At 57.0% G+C, this 20089-nt stretch overlaps 2 protein-coding genes across 7 annotated transcripts in view; one reads left to right on the forward strand and one right to left on the reverse strand.

The window, feature by feature from the left end:
- Window positions 1-1667: 1667 nt before the first annotated feature.
- Window positions 1668-20089, reverse strand: part of Dhcr7 (7-dehydrocholesterol reductase) — a 365017-nt gene continuing 346595 nt past the window's right edge. Inside the window, exons 1-9 of one of the 5 annotated variants that reach the window (XM_042672585.1) lie at window positions 16625-16685; window positions 15869-15908; window positions 9801-9904; window positions 9208-9430; window positions 8369-8459; window positions 7496-7709; window positions 4865-5069; window positions 4252-4383; window positions 1668-2994 (exon numbers count right to left, since the gene is read on the reverse strand). In XM_042672585.1, coding sequence (XP_042528519.1) covers window positions 2530-2994; window positions 4252-4383; window positions 4865-5069; window positions 7496-7709; window positions 8369-8459; window positions 9208-9430; window positions 9801-9898 — 1428 coding nt within the window. In that variant the 5' untranslated portion in view covers window positions 9899-9904; window positions 15869-15908; window positions 16625-16685 and the 3' untranslated portion in view covers window positions 1668-2529. Of the gene's footprint in view, window positions 2995-4251; window positions 4384-4864; window positions 5070-7495; window positions 7713-8368; window positions 8460-9207; window positions 9431-9800; window positions 9905-12737; window positions 12766-14409; window positions 14418-15868; window positions 15909-16624; window positions 16686-20089 lie in introns of those variants that run through there. The other 4 variants (XM_042672587.1, XM_042672586.1, XM_042672591.1 and 1 more) reach the window with 4 other exon arrangements.
- Nadsyn1 (NAD synthetase 1) overlaps window positions 19454-20089 on the forward strand; it is a 35457-nt gene continuing 34821 nt past the window's right edge. For both annotated transcript variants that reach the window (XM_042672580.1, XM_042672581.1), the window contains exon 1: window positions 19454-19613. In XM_042672580.1, coding sequence (XP_042528514.1) covers window positions 19529-19613 — 85 coding nt within the window. In that variant the 5' untranslated portion in view covers window positions 19454-19528. The remainder of the gene's footprint in view (window positions 19614-20089) is intronic.

A 20089-nucleotide genomic window follows, 5' to 3' on the forward strand; every position in this document is an offset into this window, starting at 1 on the left:
ATCGGAGCGCGGTGGAGAGCTGGGGGCTCCCTCCTGCCCGCCGCCAGTTCCAGCTTTGCCCTTGGTTTTCTCTTCGCGTTCTGGGCCTTGCTTTAGAAACCGAAGCATCCTTGGTTTTCTACACGGCTTTGTGAGAGGCGGGCACTGCTCACTCCCGGCCGAGATTTACAGATCTCTGTGGGGGCAGCTTGGGCAGAAACCTCCCAGACTCCATCTCCAATTAACCAGCAAGAAGCTGAGCTGGAGCCACGGCTCACGTGGGGGAACACCGGCCGCGCGTGCAAGCCGAGCCCCAAGCTCAAACTCTGGCACTGCGAAGAGTTTTATTTTCTTCATTCAGGTTGGTGAGATCACCGCAGTTGTCTGTGGCATGAGTTGGCGTCAAAATTCATCTTTCTCCATTTGCGTTTCTATTTGAACCCAATAGATGGCTTGTTCATTTTCCTTAATTTCTCTCAGATATTTTGTGGCTTTGAGTGTACCACAAGTTTTAAATTAGGGGCTGGGAAGGTGGCTCAGTGGTAGAGCGCTTGCCTTGCATGCCTGAGGCCTGGGTTTGATTCCTCAGCACCACATAAGCAAAAAGAGAAAAGCCAGAAGTGGTGCTGTGGCTTAAGTGGTAGAGCGCTAGCCTTGAGCTGAAGAGCTGAGGGACAGCGCCCAGGCCCAGAGTTCAGGCCCCACGACTGGACCCAAAAAAAAAAACAAAACAAAACACAAGTTTAAAATTAAAATTTTATTGTAGCTGGGGATTCTCACCTGTCATTGTAACTACTCAGGAAGCTGAGATCTGAAGCCAGCCTGGACAGAAGTCTGTGAGACTTAGCCACAAAAAGCCAGAAGTGGAGCTGTGGCTGTAGTGATAGTGCTAGTCTCGAGCACAAAAGCTTAAGGTCAGCGCCCAGACCCAAAGACGCAAGCCCCAGGCCCGGCCAATACATGAATAAAGTTTTATTGTGTTTTGTGGAGTCTGATGTGTTAGTAAGTGATGGAAAAATCTTTACTGCCCAGTTGCTTTTGCCTAGGACAGAGACAGCACAGACTTCTGCACCCTGACCTCCAACCTTGCTGTCCTGAAGACTTCACCCCCTAGCGCCAGTACTTCCTGGGTACACTCCTTTGGCTTTTCCTCGTCATTACCTTGGAGGGCAGCCTTGGGAAGGTGCATGGAGTCTGGGAGATACATGTGGGCTTCCAGCCTCACTGGGCAGCCCAGAGCACTTGCGATTTTTCCAGCAATCAGTTGTAGCAATAGGTAAGAGGCTGCCAACTGGGAAGTTCCCTAGCCTTGGTACCTAGGACTCCTGAATCACCGCATCCAGGCACTAGGGCGGTGGAAATGTGGACCCCGCTGTCGTCCCAGTGTCCCACATGACAGGGCTCCTCCCAAAAGGGCACGGAGACGCACTGAGCTAATGTTGCCCGGCAGCCTGGCACCTGGGCCGGCTCTCTTCTGCTGTCCCATGGCTCCGGCTTCCTGCTTGCTGCCCTGTGGGACCCCCTAGCATCAGTGACCACAGGTGGCACTCGAGCTGTTACACACAGGGCGACCCCCTCCCGCACAGGATCAGCCACAGCGATGAGCCCCAAATTCCCAGCAGGACCCCCATGCTTCCCGGGAATCCTCAGGCGCCACCCGCGGCTGATGAAAAAGCATACCACAGTCATCTCACACAGGGAGAGTTTAATGAAAAGAACTCTGTAGATCAGATCTGGAGAGAGCTTTATACAATGCCCTGGTGGGGGGGTAGGGAGGGGGTCTGGACAGATAGCACTTGAAATGGGGTTCTCCCCACAGCTGGAACTCTGGGCAGGGAGAGGCCCCCTCTTGTCTGAGTCAGGGTTTGGGGGACAAGCGGGAACACCTGGGATGTTCCCTGGCCAAGGAGGCCAGGGAGGTGTGTGCACAGGGCATTGGAGGCTCTGCTCACTGGGGCTGACACCTCTGGCAGCCATACGGAAAAAAAGAAATTAGAAGCCCTTGAACTACAAACAGAAGTGCCCCCAACCTGCAGTGGTCCCTCAGCGCCCTCTGCTGGATAGTCCACATGGCATACAGGAAGAGGAGGAAGAAAGCTCAGGGCCCAGCCCCCACCACTGCAGAGCAGGTGAGGAAGGGGTCTGGCCAGCCAGTGCGGATCGCACTGCGACATGGTGTGAACCTCATCCCAGGGAGCTGCCACGGCCATGTGGAGTGTCAGACGCTGATTTGTCTGGACAGCGCAGAGGCCTGCTCTCCACACACACACACACACACACGCGCGCGCACACACACCTTAGCTTATCCAAGGCTATCAGAAGTGACCGGTCACCCTCCCACCTTATTCTTGCTGGTGGGAAGACAGCTGGTGTAGACTCAGATCCCGGTGGGGAAACTGAGGGGAGGGAGCAACAGCCTAGACAGGGCACCTGCCCGTGCCAGCTCATTCCGTATCACAGACGAAGGGACTGGGTTTCCCGGAGGGGGATCTGGGACGTCAGCCCCACAGGTCCAGCTCCGCTCGCTCCACGCGGCCACCTGGCCGGTTCCTAGAAGAGCCCGGGCAGCAGGCGGTAGGGCACGGCCGCGGTGTAGCGGTCCCAGTCCCGGCCGTACTTGTTGGCACAGCGGTGCTCGTCCCGCAGGCAGCGGTGGGTCAGCAGGATGGTCATGTAGATGGCGTAGAAGTAGGGCAGGAGGTGGCCCCCGCCGCAGGCCAGGCAGTAGGCCAGGCTGCCCATCAGGTCGCCCGTGTAGTTGAAGTGGCGCGCCACGCCCCAGAAGCCAGACACCAGCAGCTTGCTGTGGTGCCGCTGGCCGTCGGACGAGGAGTACGAGCACTCGATGACCTTGGGCTTGCGGCCCCAGATGAGGCAGCGTCCGTCCGTGCGGCGGAACAGGTCCTTCTGATGGTTGGCCACGCGGAAGACGTAGTAGCCCACGAGCCCCAGGAGCAGGACGCCCACGGCGTGCGGGGTGGACAGCTCCACGGGGTGGGACACCAAGTACAGGCCCTGCGGGCCAGAGAACGGTGAAGCGTGGCCAGACCGGGCACTGCCTCAGTTTCCCCTTCTATGAAACAACACACCTGCCTGGGAGGCTGACTTGGGGCGGGAGAGTCTGTGAAACTCTCATCTCCAATGAACTACTCAGAACAAGCCGGAAGTGGCGCTGTGGCCCAAGTGGTAGTGGGCTGAGGACAGCACCCAGGCCCAGCAAAAATCCAAACAAAAAGCAGCACAAACCACTGTGTTGTGCGCTCACCAGGCCGTGGGGGCAGTGATGGCTTAACGGCGATGTAGGGGCGGAGTCATCACGGCCACCCAGCCGGCTCCATCCAGCCTGACCTGGCTGACGTGAACCTCACGGCACATTTTCCACCTGCTTCCCCGCCACGGTGCAAGCCCAGATCCCTGACACTGAGCCGCCAGCCAGCGCTGACAACTGAGACCCCCAGGGACTGGCCAACCCGCCCTTTCCACGCACCAGCATGTCACCTGACAGCACTGCCGGGAGGCAGCGGCGTGGGCTGAGCCCACCACAGGCACACGCCCAGCTAAAGCCGAAGAGGCTGAGGTAGATTAGTGGGTCAGGGCTACAAAATGGATTTCCAACATGCCACTGGGACGTGAGCCCTCGGTGGGTCAGGGGGGCGAAGGGAAAACACAGACACGCGTTCCTTGCTGAGAGATGGCGGATGGGGTCCAGCCAGGCACGGGTGGCTCACGCCTGTAATCCTAGCTACTCAGGAGGCTGAGACCTGAGGATTACAGTTGGAAGCCAGGCAGGACAAACTACTCAAAAAGCTGGAAGGAGAGCTGTGGCTCATGTGGTAGAGCATTGCCCTTGAGCAAAAGAACTCAGGGACACTGCTCAGGCCCTGAGTTTAAGCCCCTGGACCAGCACAGAAGAAAAAGAAAGATAGAAGAAAAAGAAAGAAACAAAGAAAGAAAAAAAGAGGGGGGAGAAGGGAGGAAGGGAGGGGAGGGAGGGGAAAGAGGGAGAGAGGAGAGAGGGAGGGAGAGAAAAGAAGGAAGGGAGGGAGGGAGGAAGGAAGGAAGGAAGGGAGGGGAAGGGAAGGAAGGGAGAGAGAGAGAGAGAGAGAGGGAAGGGAGGGATGAAGGGAGGGAGAGTGGGAGGGAGGCAAAGAAAAAAAGGAAAGAAAGAAATGGCTCTGGTGCCGGCGGGACCCATCTTTCCCCAGGGGGCAGAGGTGACAAGGGTCCCAGCCCCACGCCCCACACCACCCACGGGCCGCCGCCTCTCCTCACCTGCAGCGTGTACAGGTAGGGCAGCCAGACGCAGTCGCCCCAGCCCAGGTACCATCCGAAGTGGTCATGGCAGATGTCTATGGTCTTCAGGTACCAGGCCTCATTCCAGAAGAAGTCCAGCACATAGATGGCCTGAGAGACAGTCATCACTCAGTGACCCCCGGACCTGTGCCCAGCCTGCATCCAGTAGTTACGGACAGGGCCCTCAGCTGGGTGCCAGTGGCTCACGCCTGTCATCCTAGCTACTCAGGAGGCTGAGACCTGAGTATCCCGGTTCAAAGCCAGCCCAGGCAGGAATGTCCAATAGACTCTTATCTCCAATGAACCACCAGAAAACCAGAAGTGGCGCTGTGGCTCAAGTGGTAGAGCGCTAGCCTTGAACTGAAGAGCTAAAGGACAGTGCCCAGGCCCAGAGTTCAGGCCCCACCAGCGGGGGGGGGGGGGGGGGGGGGGGGGGGGGGGGGAGAAGAGCTGAACTCAGAGCTTATGCTTACTGGCCAGCGCTCCACCACTTGAGCACATCCGCCACTTTTGTGGAATGCCAGAGGACATGGTGTTGGAGCTCTCCGCCCCCACAGCACACAGTGTCCCCCTGGTGGCATAGGGGCTTCACCTGCAGGACGTTGACCAAGACCATGGAGTTGGTCACGTGGCCGTGGAGCTCCTGCTGCTTGGCGGCGAAGGACAGGTTGATGAGCGTCCAGGCAACGATCCCCGGGCGCCCGTTGAAGAAGAGCTTGAAGTCAAACCACTTCCCGATCCGAGGGTTAAACTCAATGCCCATCATGTAGTTGTAGAAGAAATTGCCTGTGAATTTGCTGAAACCATAACAATAGACACTATTGGCCACCTTATCTCAAAACAGGCCTCGGGAGCCATGTTCGGCAGGGCCCGGGGCTGCAGGGCAGCAAGCGCCTGGCTCCGCTCGCGTGGCTGCAGAGGCCCACGCACAAAGGACATGCAGCTCTGCCCACGCCCCTCCATCCTCATCTCCTCCCACTGCCAGGAAGCTGTGCTTAGCAGACACCTGCAGACGAGGGCACAGACTGCTGCTCCCAGGAAAGCTAGGAAGCTGCATCTGGGCTGGAACCAAGTCTCTCCTCACCCCACCCAATACCCTCCATGCAGGCCCAGGTGGGTGGATGGGTAAGTAGATAGGGTAGGTACCTGGGTGAATGATAGAGGGGTGGATGGGGTAGGAAGGTGGGTGGAAGGTTGGGTGAATGGTTGGATTGCTGGATGGATGGATAGATAAGTGGATAGATGGAGAGAGTAGGTAGAGTAAGTAGAAGATAGATGATGGATGAATGGGTGAATCGATGGATGGATGGATGAGTGGACAGGTGGGTAGATAGGTAAATAATGGGCAGGTGGGTAAGTGGGTAGACAGATGGCTAGGTAGATGGATGGGTGGATGGGTAGGTAGGTGGGTGGATGGGTGAGTGGATGGGTAGGTGGGTAGATGCGTAAGTGGCTGGGTGGATGGTTGGGTGGGTAGGTGGATGGGTGAGTGGATGGGTAGGTGGGTGGGTGAGTGGTTGGGTGGATGGTTGGGTGGGTAGGTAGGTGGGTGAGTGGTTGGGTGGATGGTTGGGTGGGTGGGTGAGTGGTTGGGTGGATGGTTGGGTGGGTAGGTGGGTGGGTGAGTGGTTGGGTGGATGGTTGGGTGGGTGGGTGAGTGGTTGGGTAGATGGTTGGGTGGGTAGGTGGGTGGGTGAGTGGTTGGGTGGGTAGGTGGATGGATGAGTGGATGGGTAGGTGGGTAGATGGGTGGGTGGGTGAGTGGTTGGGTGGATGGTTGGGTGGGTAGGTGGGTGGGTGAGTGGTTGGGTGGATGGTTGGGTGGGTAGGTGGGTGGGTGAGTGGATGGGTAGGTGGGTAGATGGGTGGGTGGGTGAGTGGTTGGGTGGGTAGGTGGGTGGGTGAGTGGATGGGTAGGTGGGTAGATGGGTGGGTGGGTAAGTGGTTGGGTGGATGGTCGGGTGGGTAGGTGGGTGGGTGGGTGAGTGGTTGGGTGGATGGTTGGGTGGGTAGGTGGGTGGGTGAGTGGATGGGTAGGTGGGTAGATGGGTGGGTGGGTGAGTGGTTGGGTGGGTAGATGGGTGGGTGGGTGAGTGGTTGGGTGGATGGTTGGGTGGGTAGGTGGGTGGGTGAGTGGTTGGGTGGATGGTTGGGTGGGTAGGTGGGTGGGTGAGTGGATGGGTAGGTGGGTAGATGGGTGGGTGGGTGAGTGGTTGGGGGGATGGTTGGGTGGGTAGATGGGTGGGTGGGTGAGTGGTTGGGTGGGTAGGTGGGTGGGTGAGTAGTTGGGTGGATGGTTGGGTGGGTAGGTGGGTGGGTGAGTGGATGGGTAGGTGGGTAGATGCATAAGTGGTTGGGTGGACGGTTGGGTGGGTAGGTGGGTGGGTGAGTGGTTGGGTGGGTAGGTAGGTGGGTGAGTGGATGGGTAGGTGGGTAGATGGGTGGGTGGGTGAGTGGCTGGGTGGATGGTTGGGTGGGTAGATGGGTGGGTGGGTGAGTGGTTGGGTAGATGGTTGGGTGGGTAGATGGTTGGGTGGGTGAGTGGCTGGGTGGATGGTTGGGTGGGTAGATGGGTGGGTGGGTGAGTGGTTGGGTGGATGGTTGGGTGGGTAGATGGGTGGGTGGGTGAGTGGTTGGGTGGATGGTTGGGTGGGTAGATGGGTGGGTGGGTGAGTGGCTGGGTGGATGGTTGGGTTGTAGGTGGGTGGGTGAGTAGGTGGATGTGGTAAGTGCATGGGTGGAGGGAAGGAGAGATGGCACAGTTGATAAGAGAGATGGGACTGGATGAATGGCTGAGCACTGCCAACCTAAGGCTTCTCTGAGAACAGGTGCCATCCAGCAGGGCTCTCCTGAGAAGCAGTTATGTTGAAGCCACGAAGGTAATCAGATTCTTCCCTAAGACTACTTCAGGCCACCATAGCTACTCAAAGGAAGAGGTTGCCTTCGCCCCAGCCAAAAGCTGTCTTTCTGGCTTACCCACTCCATGACACCCTATAAGGTGTCAAAAGCAAACTTGCTGCCTTCATCTGATCTTTCCTGCAGCAGCAGAAACCACCGGACAACATTACAAAGGATGTTCCTGGGGGCCAGACAACATTACAAAGGATGTTCCTCGGGGCCAGACAAGTCCCATCTGCCTCTTCCCAGACTACTGCAGGGGGGCGGCCGCACGGAGACGGAGGCCCTACTTGCTGCTATGCTTGCCGGCCTCTAAGGGACCTACCAGTCCTCAGCACTCGTGGGGAAAAAGTAGCCCTTGATCATCGCGAAGGTGGACACGGCGTAGCCGAGGATGTTGGCGCACCACAGCAGCGGGATCCAGTTGTCAAAGATGATGGTGGGAGAGAAGTAGAACAGGAAGTGAGCGTTGGCGAACCACAGAAGGTGTGTGATGAGCCAGGCCTGCAACCCGTTGATCTGGTACTTGTTCACAATCCCTGCAGGGGCAAGGAGGGTGGAAATGTCAGGAGGGCGCAGACGCCTGACGCTCGTTCCTGGCTTAGGCCTAGCAGCAGAAGTGGGCTGGGGACACTACTGTCTCAGGCTCCACAGTGACTGCTGGGAATGCCCCAGCCCGCCACTAAATCAGGATCTCTCGGGGGAAGATGGATGGGTAGAAGGATGGGTGGGTAGATAAGATGGACAGATGGACTTGTAGGTATATAGGTAGGAAGATGCTAAGTAGGTGGGTGGATGATCGATGGGTGGGTGAATGATGGATGGACTTGTGGGGGGATAGGTAGTAGATGTTAAATGGATAGGTACGTGGATGATGGATGGATGGGCGGGTAGGTGAAAGATGAATGGATGGATGGGTGGATGGGTGGGTGAATACTGGATGGACAGACTTGCAGGTGGATAGGTAGGTAGATGGTAAGTAGATGGGTGGATGACCAATCGATGGATGGATGGATGGATGGGTGGATAGATGGGTGGGAGGACGGATGGGGCTAGGGTGAAGAGCCTGCTCTACCCACAATGGGACTGGAGTCAGGCTCCAGCCCCTTGAGACCTGGTGCTGTGGAAAATGCCCAGGTTCAAGCCATGCTCCTCTGGTGAGGCCAGCTCAGGGGAGGCGCAGCTGAGCAGAGCTTACCTGCCGGGGTCACTGCCCCCTCCTGGACTCCCCCTACGTAGCCTGGCAGAAATCGGTGGCAGAAGTCAGGAAGTAACATGTATAGGAGAATCTGAAATAGAATTTCAGGCCAAATAACTGGAGGCCCGCAGGGCGTGTGTGCAATGAAAGATTTGTTTTATTGGCAGTGCAAGGAGAGACTGAACACTGAACACTGCTCACTGTCACAGTAGAAGGGGGATGGGCTACTGCTGCCTGCAGGTGACCCTGAAACTCACCATCAAAACCACAAAAGCCTTCTCCAGGCCAAGGAGCAGGCTTCCCCTCCCTTCTTCCCTCTTATCTCTCCCTCCCTCCCTCTCATTCCCTTCCTCCTTTCCTTCTCTCCCTCCCTCTCACCTCCTTTCCCTCCTCCCTTCCCTTGTCCTTCCCTCCCTTCCAGTCCATCTCTCAGCCCCTGGGTTCCAGTGAGCTCAAGTCAGGTACAACAGGACACCCCACATTCTTAGCTTCACCTGTTCGGAACACCTGGCCGTCATTCTATCCAGATGAAGTAAATCAAAATAAACTAATGCAGCATGAATTGTTATGACAGCAAGACATTCCACGAAGCTTTTTTTTTTTTTAAGTTTAAGACATTTAACCCTGTGCTGCAGAGTGCCTTATGCCTTCACCAGTACCTCTTGAAAGAGAAATGTTATTTAATGCTGCTTTGCTCTGAAGCAAGGCTTCTCAAACTGGGCACGCGCGGCTCTGGGGGCTCAGGATGTCCTCCCGTCCAGCTCCAGGACAGGGAGTGTGGGTCCCAAGCCCCAGGCAGAGGCCAGGCCAGCACACTGCCAGCCAGGGCAGGGCCTGACCTGGAAGATGACCCAGGAGGCATAGAGCTGGGCGGCTGTGGCCGTCACGGGCGGGGTCTTGGCCCAGATGTCTGCGAGGCGAGCCTTGCCAGTGGCCAGGTCCACCACAGGGGTGGTCAGCGAGCAGTCGTACTGGTCACAGGCCATGATGAAGTAGTAGACGATGAAAGGGGCGAAGCTCAGCAGGAAGATGACGCTGGCCAGGGAGAACCAGTCTACCTCCCTGCAAAACAGACAAAACGACTGGGCGCCGCGGCCCACCCCTGATATCCCAGCTCTTTCTTATCTCCCATTAACCACCAGAATACTGGAAGTGGCGCTGTGGCTCAAGTGGTAGAGCACTCGCCTTGAGCTGAAGAGCTCGGGGACAGTGCCCAGGCCCAGAGTTCAAGCCCCAGGACCGGAAAAAAAAAAAAAAGAAACAGACAATGGAGACCTGAACTCAGCAGATGTCCTGGCATGGGAGTCCTGTCCATGTCATGAGCCCATAACTTGAGTGACAGCTGTCTGCCACTACGCAAGGTCCACCACTGGGTGGTGCCCAGACTGAGCTGCTAGGACCCCCCTTAACAGAAGCTGCCTCGGGTCCTTACCAGGCCCGGCCCCATTGTCCTTGAGACGCGGCCTTGCCATTGGAGTTGCTGGCAGGATTCTTGGCTTTGAGGACGCTGGCCTGAGATTTTGAAGCCATCGTGGCCTGTGGGAAGAAGACAAGTGCTTAGTTCATCCTGAAGACCACCTGCGAGACAGGTGTTCAGCACCTCTGCCGGCTGCCTCTAGGGGGACCACAGGCCATCCTGGTTCTGACAGCAATTGCAGACGGAGAAGAAATGGTCAGCCCTAGGCGGAGTGGACTGCCTCCACCCCGTCCCGTCCCGTGCCCTTCTAGCTTCTCGCACCCACCCCTGTCCTTTCTCCAAACAGCACCAGTGTGTTTGTGTGTGCTGTCGGTGTCCCTCGGTGAGAAGACACTACCAGGACAGACGTGGAGCATCCCACCCATCCCTCTGTCCTAAGAACACTGATAAATCATTACCCAGGGCCCAAGGCTCAGGCCTATAATCCCCGCTACTCAGAAAGAGGGGAACTTGAGGAGAAAAAGTTAGCAAGACACTATCTTAACCAATAACTGGGTGTAGTGCAGCATGCCTGCCATCCCAGCTAAGCAGGTGGTGGGAATAAGAGGACTGAGGTCTGAGGCCACAGTGGGCAAAAATGAGAAACCTTACAAAAGCTGAAAAAAGGCTGCAGGCAGCTCAAGGGGCAGTGTGCCTGCCCGGCAAGCATGGGGTCCTGAGCCCCAACCCCAGCACTGCTCTGCTCCCCCCTGCCTGGCAAGCATGCAGCTCAAGAGGCAGTGTGCCTGCCTGGCAAGCATGCGGTTCAAGGGGCAGTGTGCCTGCCTGGCAAGCATGCAGCTCAAGGGGCAGTGTGCCTGCCTGGCAAGCATGCAGCTCAAGGGGCAGTGTGCCTGCCTGGCAAGCATGCAGCTCAAGGGGCAGTGTGCCTGCCTGGCAAGCATGCGGTTCAAGGGGCAGTGTGCCTGCCTGGCAAGCATGCAGCTCAAGGGGCAGTGTGCCTGCCTGGCAAGCATGGGGTCCTGAGCCCCAACCCCAGCACTGCCCTGCTCCCCCCTGCCTGGCAAGCATGCGGTTCAAGGGGCAGTGTGCCTGCCTGGCAAGCATGCAGCTCAAGAGGCAGTGTGCCTGCCTGGCAAGCATGCGGTTCAAGGGGCAGTGTGCCTGCCTGGCAAGCATGCAGCTCAAGGGGCAGTGTGCCTGCCTGGCAAGCATGGGGTCCTGAGCCCCAACCCCAGCACTGCCCTGCTTCCCACTGCCTGGCAAGCATGCGGTTCAAGGGGCAGTGTGCCTGCCTGGCAAGCATGGGGTCCTGAGCCCCAATCCCAGCACTGCCCTGCTCCCCCCGCAATCACCCTACCAAAAAGTGGGAAGGAACAACGTTTCTCTAGGTTCCCACTGCTGCTCTAAGCGGTCTTAAGTTGGGATAAGCACTGAGGACCATACTTCCACAGCAAGTTCAGAGGGTGGACCTTTAAATTTTAAATCATCAGGTAATTGGGGGGATAGGGGAGGCCTCAGGTCCTGGGAGCTGTCCCTGAGCTTTTTTTTTGCTCAAGGCGAGCGCTCTACTACTTTGAGCCACAGCACCTCGTCCAGGTTGAGTGGTTTATTAGAGATAAGTCTCATAGCGATCCTCAGATCTCAGTCTCCTGAGGAGCTAGGATGACAGTGTGAGTCACCGGCCCCCAGGTAACCAGCAGAGATTTCCAAAAGGTTTTCTTAAAAACAGAGAAAAGCAGGATCTTCCAGAACCCGCTAGACTCTAGAAAGCAAAGATGGAACCAACTAGACAAAACCAGGCAATTGCTAACTCCAGGAAAAACAATTACACGAGGAGAAAAAGAACACAAAGCCTAACGATACTGCGTGCTCCTGCTGGCATCTGGCCCCGGCGTGGGGTGCTGGTAGGGCGAGTTTGGCATTTGGAGGTGATTCTGGCTATGGGATGCCACCGAGGTAAGGCCAGACCCAATGTGATGTGGCTTTCCAAGACCTGCGCTCTGTGCGCCTCACCGCCTGCAACTCCAGACCCCCACCCCCTCCCTGCCCCATAGCAAGAAGGGCTTCAGGTTGCCCATCCCGAACTTCTCCACCTGCCCTCTGGCAGAGCACTTGATTCTTGCCACATTCATTCTTGTGTTTACTCCCAGCAACACTGGACCAGCCCTGGTAGGACAGGCCCTGCGGCCTGCTCTCCAGTCTCTTCTGCCGCCAGCCCACTCCAGGCAGAAGGGAACACCCACCCTGCTGCTCAGCCCACAAGAACCAAGTCGGTGCTTGTCTCCTGAGCTGAGTTTTCACCCTGGCTAGGATAAGCCGAGTGCACCTGGGCCTTAGCAGCGGCTGCGCAGAGACCACGCCCACTTCACACCAAAGGCCTGCAGGGGACACAGGATGCCAGCAAGGAGGGCCCCACCACGGATGACCAAACCAGTGTGCCCGAATTTAAACAGTGAAGGCCCATGGGCAGCTTGGGGGAGGGGGTCAAAGCCCCTCAGTGCCCTCTTGGCACAGCACGGGCCAACAGAAAGAACTGAACTGGGAGAGTGACGGAGGCTTGGGGAGATGCTGCCCTCCTGAGGTAGGCAGGTCAGGGGACACCCAGCCAGCCTTCCCCGCAGGCGCTGGGCAGTGGCCTACATATCCTCCCTAGGACTCTCAGCCACCCTCAAACCTGCACACTCCCTGAGCGCATTCCAGGATCCAAGACCATGCCAAGAACACACAATAGCACAGAGAATAAGCTGGACTGGAGCCTGGCAACTGCGTCACGTTGGATTTGCTAATCTTCCTGCAGGCCTTGTGTCATGAACGTTTTTTGTCTGGTACTTGTGCCCACAGCCAAGTGCTGGTGGCTCACGCCTGAATTCTAGCAACTCAGGTGGAGGCTGAGATGTGAGGCTGGTAGTTTGAAGTCAAGCTGGATAGAAAAGTCTGTGAGACTCTTACCTCCAATTATCCACCAAAAAGCCAGAAGTGGGGCTGTGGCTCAAGTGGCAGAGCACCAGCTGTGAACAAAAAAAAGTTAAGGGATAGTACCTAGGCCCAGAGTTCAAGCTCAGGGCCAAAAAAAAAAAAAAAAAGTGGCTCAGGTCTCAGTGTTCCACGAGTTAAATCAAAGTGCTGAGATTTGTTGGTCCCAGAAATGAAAGGCTTACTGAGCCATCAGATGCTATTCCTAGGCCACCAGGGGCACAGCCAGCGTGCCAGGGAAATGGCCACCAGTTACAATGGAATTCTGGGAGGAGGAAACTGGAGCTCTTGCATTAAACCATCTGGATGGTAGGTGCTAGGGCGGGCCACTGCGAAGCACACAGTCCTGGGATGGGGGTGGAGTGTGTAATGGGAAGGTTGGGATGTGTGTGTGTGTGTGTGTGAGCGTGCGCCTAAAACAAGCCTTTTTCAAAATCACATCTCATGTTTCTGCAAGTCAGAATCTGCTCGGGGATGGGCTGGGTAGCTGGTGTGTGGGCCGAGAGCCAGGCAGGTACTGGACTCCGTCCCGTCCCGTGTGGGCTGGCCCAGGCCTCCCCACAGCCAGGGACACTCAGGGCAGCGGGCGATCCAACCCCTGGCACTGGAGACCCAGCCTTCGGGGAGGGTTGTCACATCCCTCGCACCCCCTCTGACCAGCTGCAAGCTCACGGCCACTCTTCATGGGAAAAAGAACTGGGCTCCATATAGGAGACAGGGGAGTGGCAGGCACTGGACTGTGGACTTAGGTGCAATGGTAGAACCTGCTAGTGACAGACACTCAACATCCAGTCTGGGCCATGTGCCTGGCACTCCACCTGGAGACTTGCTCCTCCGAGGGTGAGGAGGCTAGGTGGAGGTCCAGAAAGGAAGGATGACTGTCATCCAACAGGCCTCTGTGGGTGGGACAGGTCTGGCCCCGCCTCCTGGAGGGCCACGCTGGGTGGGGGCCTGCGGAGCGGCGCTGAGCTGTGAGCTGCTCTAAGGATCTGATGTGGAGGAAGATGATCGTGGAAACAGGAATCAGCAGAGGGACAACTTGGAAAATCTGTTAAATCTCAGGAGCGCTACTGGATTGAGGGATGAGAAAGAATGACAGAACTGGGATTGGGCAAGGGGATGGGAAACCATCCCAGAAAGATTCCCAAGGGCAGTAAACACCAGCAGGCACGGGAGCGTCTGCAGAGCTCACCACAGACAATTCCGAAGACAGTTACACAGTTCCAGGGAGAATCAGATAAGAAATGGCACCAAAGGCCATGCAGCCTGTCCCAACCAGGCACAGCCCATCCTGCCCCCAGGACGAGGGCCGTTTGCAATGGAGAACATCATCTAAGCGGCTTTTCAAACCTTAAAACATGCTGAAAACACAGCTCTTTTTTCTGTTTTTCCTTTTTTCTAATTTTTCAAGTACATATGTATTTGCAGAATAAAATAATTTTAACTTTTAAAACAAAAGCCCTGGCTTATAATAACCACAATCTCCTAGAAACACCTGTGGCTTTAACAGGAGTTCACAAGGTCCCCTGGCACCCTGCCATCCCAGGGCTGAGGCTGACATGGGGGGGTGAGGAGGGGGCTGGCGCATAACTTGGGCTTTCCTGTCGCCTTGTCCAAAGGATCCTCATCCAAAGGACAGGACAGTCACCTGCTGGAGTCCCACAGGAGACTTGCAAAGCCACACTGGGGCCCTTTTAAACTATTGATCAGCATAGCTCTGGCCTGACTCTGTGGGGCTCAGCTTACCTGGGGAGGGCAGGCTGGAGGCCCTGCTGGGGAAGGAGTCTCCCAGGCAGAAACTCTGACCCTTCATACCTGAGAGGTAATGAAACTCCAGTCCTGACGGAAGGAACTGGCTTTCTGCTTCTCAGAAGTCACACGGTGCACACTCACTGTAACACTGAGGTCTGGGAGACAAACGTGCAACCCAACCATCCTCAGATGCCACCGTGCTTCCAGACTGTCATCTGCCCCACAAGTCACCATCTCTACACATCCAATCTCCCTTCTTTCTTCTCCAAAATTGGTCTGTATGAGCATCTTCTGCAGCCTGGCTCCATCTGGCCACATCTCGTACACAGCTTCCCAATAGGAAGGCCGCCTATCTGCCCACTTACTTTAATTCGTATTTTTTAATCCACCTACATTAGTGTACAAGGGAGGGAATTCATGGTGACATTTCCACACCCTGGCACAGGTATCCCTGGCACCACTCCATCTTTTTAAAAACAACCTCAACAGGTTTCATTTGACGAATTTCCCATTTGCAAATACTACTGGGACCATATTCATCCTCGGACACCCTCTTCTGTAGCTCCTCCTCGGCTGGTTCCCTGCCCCCACCCACGAAGCTGGAAGCCTCTTTTACTCTGCTGTCATTCACTTTGCTCCTTTAAAACAAAAAGAAAACAGTGCATGTTCTCCCTAATATGTGGTAGTTAGATTTAAAAAGCAACGGGATATGACAAACTACAGGATTCTAGACCACCATATCCAGTGAGACCAGAGGAGGATAGTGTTAGGAGAAAAACACCAAGTTGTAAAATCCAAGCACCTCTTCATATGTATGTAAGATAACACACACACTGAAACAAACTCCAAAGATAAGGAAACAAAGCCCCTTTCCCTAGTTTGTCTTTTTGTTTTCTTCAGATGACTATTCTCTCTCTTTTTTTTGGGGGGGGGGGGTTGGTTGTGGGGCTTTAACTCCAGGCCTGGGCTGTCCCTGAGCTCTTTATAAAGCTCAAGGCTAGCGTTCTACCACGGGGCCACTTCCTGTTTTCTGGTGGTGAACTGGAGATAAGAGTCTCAACAGACTTTCCTGCTAGGCTGGCCTTGAACTGTGATGCTCAAATCTCAGCCTCCTGAGTAGCTAGTACGACAGGCGTGAGCCGCCAGTCCCCAGCGACTCTGTATTCATTACTTCATATATGGTGTATACTAATATGGGAGGATGGGACAGGATCAGTGGAAAATGGGTGAAAACGTGAAGCTGCCAGGGCCCACTGGCTGCACTGGACATTGAGGAAAGGGTGGAGATGGGCGAGAGGGAATGGAGAGAATGAGGGAACACACGATACTAAGCAAAAGGAAGGAAACGAACTTACCACCTGACGTGTGTAAAGGCAACCTCGCTGTATAGCACCTCTGAAACAAAAAGTTAATTTTTTTAAATAGGGATGGAAGGAGAAAAGTAGGACAGAGGGAGGGAAGGGTGACACTACCCAAAGAGAAATGGACTCTTCACCTGACTCATGTAACTGCCATCCCTTTGTACATCACCTCTAGAATAACAATTTTAGAAGCAAGACCCGGCGGTGGGGGGATCTCGTATTCCAAGGAGCTACAGTGGGTTTTCTTTTCCCTGACTTCTCAGTCTCTGCCACCTTCCTGGACTTTAGGGAAAGGCGTCGTGGCAGAGAGGGCGATTTACCCTCTGCCCTGTCCCATCCTGGGGCGGGGGGGCGTCCTCCAGGCAGCCACCTGGCCTCAACTTCCCTGCACCGCACTCCAGCTACACAGCCTCCCTATTGCTTGCGAGCAGACAGACACACACACACAGACAGACAGACCGGGTCAGAGCTGCGTGATAAGGGCTCGCTCAGCTGCGCATCTGAGCTGGGTGGTGGGTGCCGGGGAGCGCCCCACACCTGCCCGGCTCGCCCCAGCTTCCCGCCTGCGGCCGGGCGCCCCCGCGGCTCCCCCGCCCCGGGGGCCGCAGGTCCCCACCGACGTGCCCGTGGCACGCGCCCTCCCGCAGGGCGAGCATCCCCCGCAAATGGTGCTCACGCCCCGGGGCCGCGCACACGCGCCCTCCCCGTCCGCGCCCACCGCCCCGGCGCCGCGCGCGCCGGGCTCCTCACCTCCCACCGCTCGGCGCAGAGCTCCGGCTCCGCGCGTCGCAGGCCTAAGAACCGAGAGCGCGCGGCTGGGCCGCCCGAAGCCCCGCCTCCGCGCTGACGTCGTGGGAGGTGACAAATCGGAGGCTGGCCTCGTGGGGCCTGCGATTCCGCGCCCCGCGATTGGCCGAGGCGCCTGAGCTGACTTCTGGCCCACCGCGCGAGCCACTCGGCGGCGGCGGCGCTCGAGATTGACGGCCGGAGGTCCGGCCCGTCCCCGCCCCTCGCCCTCCCGCGCGGGCCCGTGGCCTCCGGCTCCGGGAGGTTCCCGCGCGTCTACCCGGCGGCGCGGGCCGGGGCACGGGTGCGCGCTGGGTCCGGTTGTCCACTCGCCGGTGGATGAACGCGCCCTCCACGTGCCTCGGTTTATTCTTGTGCGAGGCGCTGCACACAGCGCGGCGTCCTGGCCGAGGTCCTGCGCCCCGGACTCCGGCCCTGGGGCGAGGGGCACCCAGATCGCCAGGACCACGAGGGATGCGGGGACGCTCCGGGGCTCGGAGGAGTGGAGAAGGACTGACCCGGGCCGGGGGGGCCCGGGAGCCCGCGGGGAGCCCAGGGCAGGCCGGGCAGGCGCGGGTGGGGGTCAGGCCCGGGTCCCTGCAGCCCCGCCAGGGCCGGGCCGGCCCGCAGGAGGCCCCGCTGCCACCCCGCGCCCGGCTGCCACCCCGCGCCCGGCGGCGTCCGCCGCCTGCGGCCCCGGCCTCACGGAGACTTGTTCAGGACCTCTCACTTGGCTTTTGCACTCAAGGCCGGAGCTCTGCCACGCGAGCCGCATTCGGTGGTCCGTGGAAGGCGGGAGATGGGACTCCCATGGACTTACCTGCCCGGGCTGGTTTTCAAGACCACAGAGCCACCAGGATGAGCACCCGGCGGGAAGCTACTGTTGGAAAGGCCTCGCAGTCAGCAAGTTGCAGTGATAGTAAACACACGTGTGCTGAGAGGCAGCAGCTGTGAACAGCTTCACCTCTGCTCTGCCTGTGCCATGCTTTTCTCCAACCATTAGTGAACTACAGCTACTGCGTACCTCCTCCTATAAACGGAGGACAAGATAGGCCGAGCACATTCTGGACACTAAACATTTTAAAGCTGTGAGATGATAGTCACCTACAATTTCCCTCAATTATCCCAACAATATAATTTACAGCATTTGCTTCTTTGTTTTCTGTGCCCAGTCCTGGGGCTTGAACTCTTGCCCTGGGCACTGTTCCTGGGCCTTTCTTTGCTCAAGGCTTGAGTTACAGCTCCACTTCCTTGGGGGTTTGTTGGGGGGGGGTTGTTTTGGGGGGTTTGTGGTTAATTGGAGGAAAGATTTTCAGCCTCCTGAACAGCATTACAGGCATGAGCCACCAGTGCCTGACTAGAGCTTTCTTTTGAAACCCCAGGAACCAGCCAGGGAGCTACACTGTACCCGTGTGTGTGTGTGTGTGTGTGTGTGTGTGTGTGCACGCGTGCGCATGTGTGTGCGCACGCGCACATGTGAGTGTCAGTACTGGACCTTGGAAACTCAAGGCCTATGCCCTGCCACCTAGCTTTTTCTGCCCAAGGCTGGTGGCTCTACCACTGAAGCCACAGTTCACTTCTTGTTTTTGCTGGTTAATTGCAGATAAGAGTCTCCTAAGCTGCCCTGGATTGTCTTTGAACCTCAACCCTCAGAACTCAGCTTCCTAGGTCACTAAGATTACAGATAGACACTACTGGCACCTGACATGGTTACACCATTTTTCTGTACTTGTTTGGTCAGGATAATGAACTGCATAAGCATGTGGTGTCTTTTGGTGTCCAGTGAGGGGCCACACAGTCTCCCTTTGTGTCAGGGTTGAGGGTGAGTTTGAGCACAGATTGCAGGTGGTTTTTTTTAGAAGTCTCCATTTTCGTTTTCATGATTAAGTAAATAGAGTGGTTCTTTGAGACTGTAAATATATTGTTTACAAACCACCTTTGACCCTGTGACTTAGCATTTAATGATGCTTATCTCAATCTTCTTTGTGCAAGATTGGTCTTGAAATTTCAGCATTACTATTTTTTTTTAACATTATTAAGCATCAGGTGGTTTTCTTCAGTGTGTGGGTGTCTGTCTGTCTGTGTGTATTTGCACTGGGGCTTAAACTCCTCAGCTTTCTCACTCCAGGCTGTCACTCTTACCACTTGAGCCACATCTCTGCTTTAGGCTTTTTGCTGATTAATTGAAGAGTCTTGCAGACTTTCCTGCCTGGGCTGGCTTTGAACCTTGTTCTTCAGCTCTCAGCCTCCTGAGTAACCAGGATGACAGGTGTGAGCCACTGGCACTGGGTTGTTGATCTTCCATTCCTGAGGGTGGCTCCCGGGTCCCTTAGCCTTTGAGACTTACGGTTGTGGGCTCTTCTTTTGGAAGGTGCTCATCCAGCAAGGACTCGGTTCTGATTTATTTGCTGGCGGAGGGAACAGACCCTTTGGAGTTGAGGGTCTGAAACCTCCAAGTTGTCAGTCATGAGCAAGCATTGCTACATAAACGGGGGTGAGGGGCTGGGAGTGCAATTAAAAGTGAAAAAAGTGCTTATCTGACAGCAGCATTGGAAAATGCTTACAAGAAAACCAACGATGTTAACTAAGTCGATCGTTGTGCAGGAGCGGCGGCGGTGGGAGAGGGCGTGGTCTGTGGGCGGGGCCTGCCGAGGAGGCTCCGCCCCGCTCCCAGGAAGGCTTGCCTGGTTGGGCGGGGAGCGGGCGTTGCCAGCCTATCCGAGGACTTGCGGGGCGGGGCCGTGGCGGGAGGGGCGGATCCGTGGCGAGGTGACCCGGAAGTGCGGGCGCCGGGGGCCTGTGGGCGGGAGACTGGCCCGGGGATTGGGTGTCCGGTAGGCCTGGATTCCCGGCCGGGGACCGGGCAGGATGGGCCGGAAGGTGACGGTGGCTACGTGCGCTCTGAACCAGTGGGCGCTGGACTTCGAGGGCAACCTGCAACGGATCTTAAGGAGTGAGTCCGGGGGTGGCGGGGCGGGAGGGGTGCGCGGGCCCGGCACCCCGGAGTCACGTGGGCACCGACCTTGCTGGCCTCTGACCTTGCTGGCCTCTGACCTTGCTGGCCTCTGACCTTGCTGGCGCTCTGACCTTGCTGGCGCTCTGACCTTGCTGGCGCTCTGACCTTGCTGGCCTCTGACCTTGCTGGCGCTCTGACCTTCGGCCCCCGGCGCCTGTGTACACTGGCTGGGACGCGTGAGCCCCAGCGGGGGTGGAGTCTGCAGGCCTGGCGGGAAGGAAGAGCTCCCGGGTCGGTGGATGTCTCTAGACGCAGCTGCCCGTCCGCAGACGTGGAGGGGTTGAGGGGAGATGGGGGGTCTCTGTCCCCAAGGACCTCCCTGGGAGATGGGGCCGCGGGAGACGTCCCCCCACCCCTCCAGAGGATGCAGAGTAAGGGGTGGGCTGGCAGATCTCTGAACCTTAACAGTCAAA

This window comes from Dipodomys spectabilis, unplaced genomic scaffold (assembly GCF_019054845.1).
Source record: "Dipodomys spectabilis isolate Male_0828 unplaced genomic scaffold, ASM1905484v1 ptg000728l, whole genome shotgun sequence".
In the NCBI taxonomy this organism is placed as follows: domain Eukaryota; kingdom Metazoa; phylum Chordata; class Mammalia; order Rodentia; family Heteromyidae; genus Dipodomys; species Dipodomys spectabilis.